Here is a 1,074-nt window from a genome sequence, read left to right as displayed (position 1 = left end):
AAACGCAAGGTGTATTTGTGCCAGATGGCGGGCTGTCGCTGGCTCGGAAAATTCCTCCACACCAAAACCAGAGCAATGCATTCGCGCCGCTACGCCTGCAATCCGCCCAACAAAAATCGCTTCCGAAATCAGCAGCACTGTCTTGGTGGGTCCTGCGAGACGTTGTTGGGTCAACTCCCATTCAGAAGTCGCCCCGTTCTCGTGCACCCGGTCGCGGTTGTGCTGGCGGCCCAAGCACCATCCACCTCGAGGCTCTGTCTGCGCTGACAATGCACCACGCGCCTGCTCCCTCTCTGCCTCGCAGCCCAACCTACCTTCAAACTAGATGTCATCGGCGGACATCACAATCTCGATTGGAGTCTCTCCGCGAGTCCTCGTGCCTTCGACGGCTCGAGCTGCCCTTCGAGATCACCACTGGTTGGTGCAGTGGCCGCTTGAGCTTCTTGCCTTCAGAGCCGGTTGAGGCTCTGCTTGCGGCTTGCCTCTCCCACATCTCTATCGATTTTATGCAAATGTCGTCGATTTGCTCCTGAGTGCAGGGTCAATAGCGTGGACAACGTCTGTATCGCAGGCCGGGCGACGCTCACATCTGACAGGCAGGGTCCTGGCGTTTGGATCAGGAACCCATCTTCGCCCTGCAAGCGGCCTTGCTGTCAGCAAGATTCTGGACTCGAATAATCGCTGGTGTGGAACCGTACGTCTCGCGTGAACGGCCGAACTGTTGCTTCAGGTCCCAAGTCTGTTCGACAATAGCAGTTAGTATTACCACGGTGGGCGAGGTCTATGGGGGCGTGGCACATATAAGGCGAGAGAGAGAGAGAGAGAGAGCTTTCGACCACCGCCTCGCCACGCGACCCAAGTTGGAGCAAGAGAGTTACAAGTGGCTCTGAGGTTCACCTACAGTACTGAAGCTCCTGGGTGATGACCTTTTTGTGAATATCCTTGTGGGGGATCCAGTATCTGTTCATGTTGGACGGGGACGACATCATCCGGACTGAGCACCTGGCACGGGAATTTCGGAGAAGATCGGCAGACGCCTTTGAGCTTGTCGATCGTTGCAAATATCTGGGGGTG

At 56.4% G+C, this 1,074-nt stretch overlaps 1 protein-coding gene across 1 annotated transcript; it reads right to left on the bottom strand.

The window, feature by feature from the left end:
• Nucleotides 1–328: 328 nt before the first annotated feature.
• Nucleotides 329–968, bottom strand: INS49_012350 (uncharacterized protein; the record flags this gene model as incomplete). Its single annotated transcript, XM_043173054.1, has 4 exons — nt 329–529; nt 588–635; nt 699–739; nt 902–968. The coding sequence occupies 4 exons, from the start codon at nt 966–968 to the stop codon at nt 329–331; spliced, it is 357 nt and encodes a 118-aa protein (XP_043022351.1).
• Between the last annotated feature and the right edge of the window lie 106 nt (nt 969–1,074).

Source organism: Diaporthe citri (genome assembly GCF_014595645.1).
Source record: "Diaporthe citri strain NFHF-8-4 chromosome Unknown scaffold_6, whole genome shotgun sequence".
Classification (NCBI taxonomy): domain Eukaryota; kingdom Fungi; phylum Ascomycota; class Sordariomycetes; order Diaporthales; family Diaporthaceae; genus Diaporthe; species Diaporthe citri.
The sequence above is the reverse complement of the archived record's forward strand: the minus strand, read 5'-3'. Positions and strand labels throughout refer to the sequence as shown.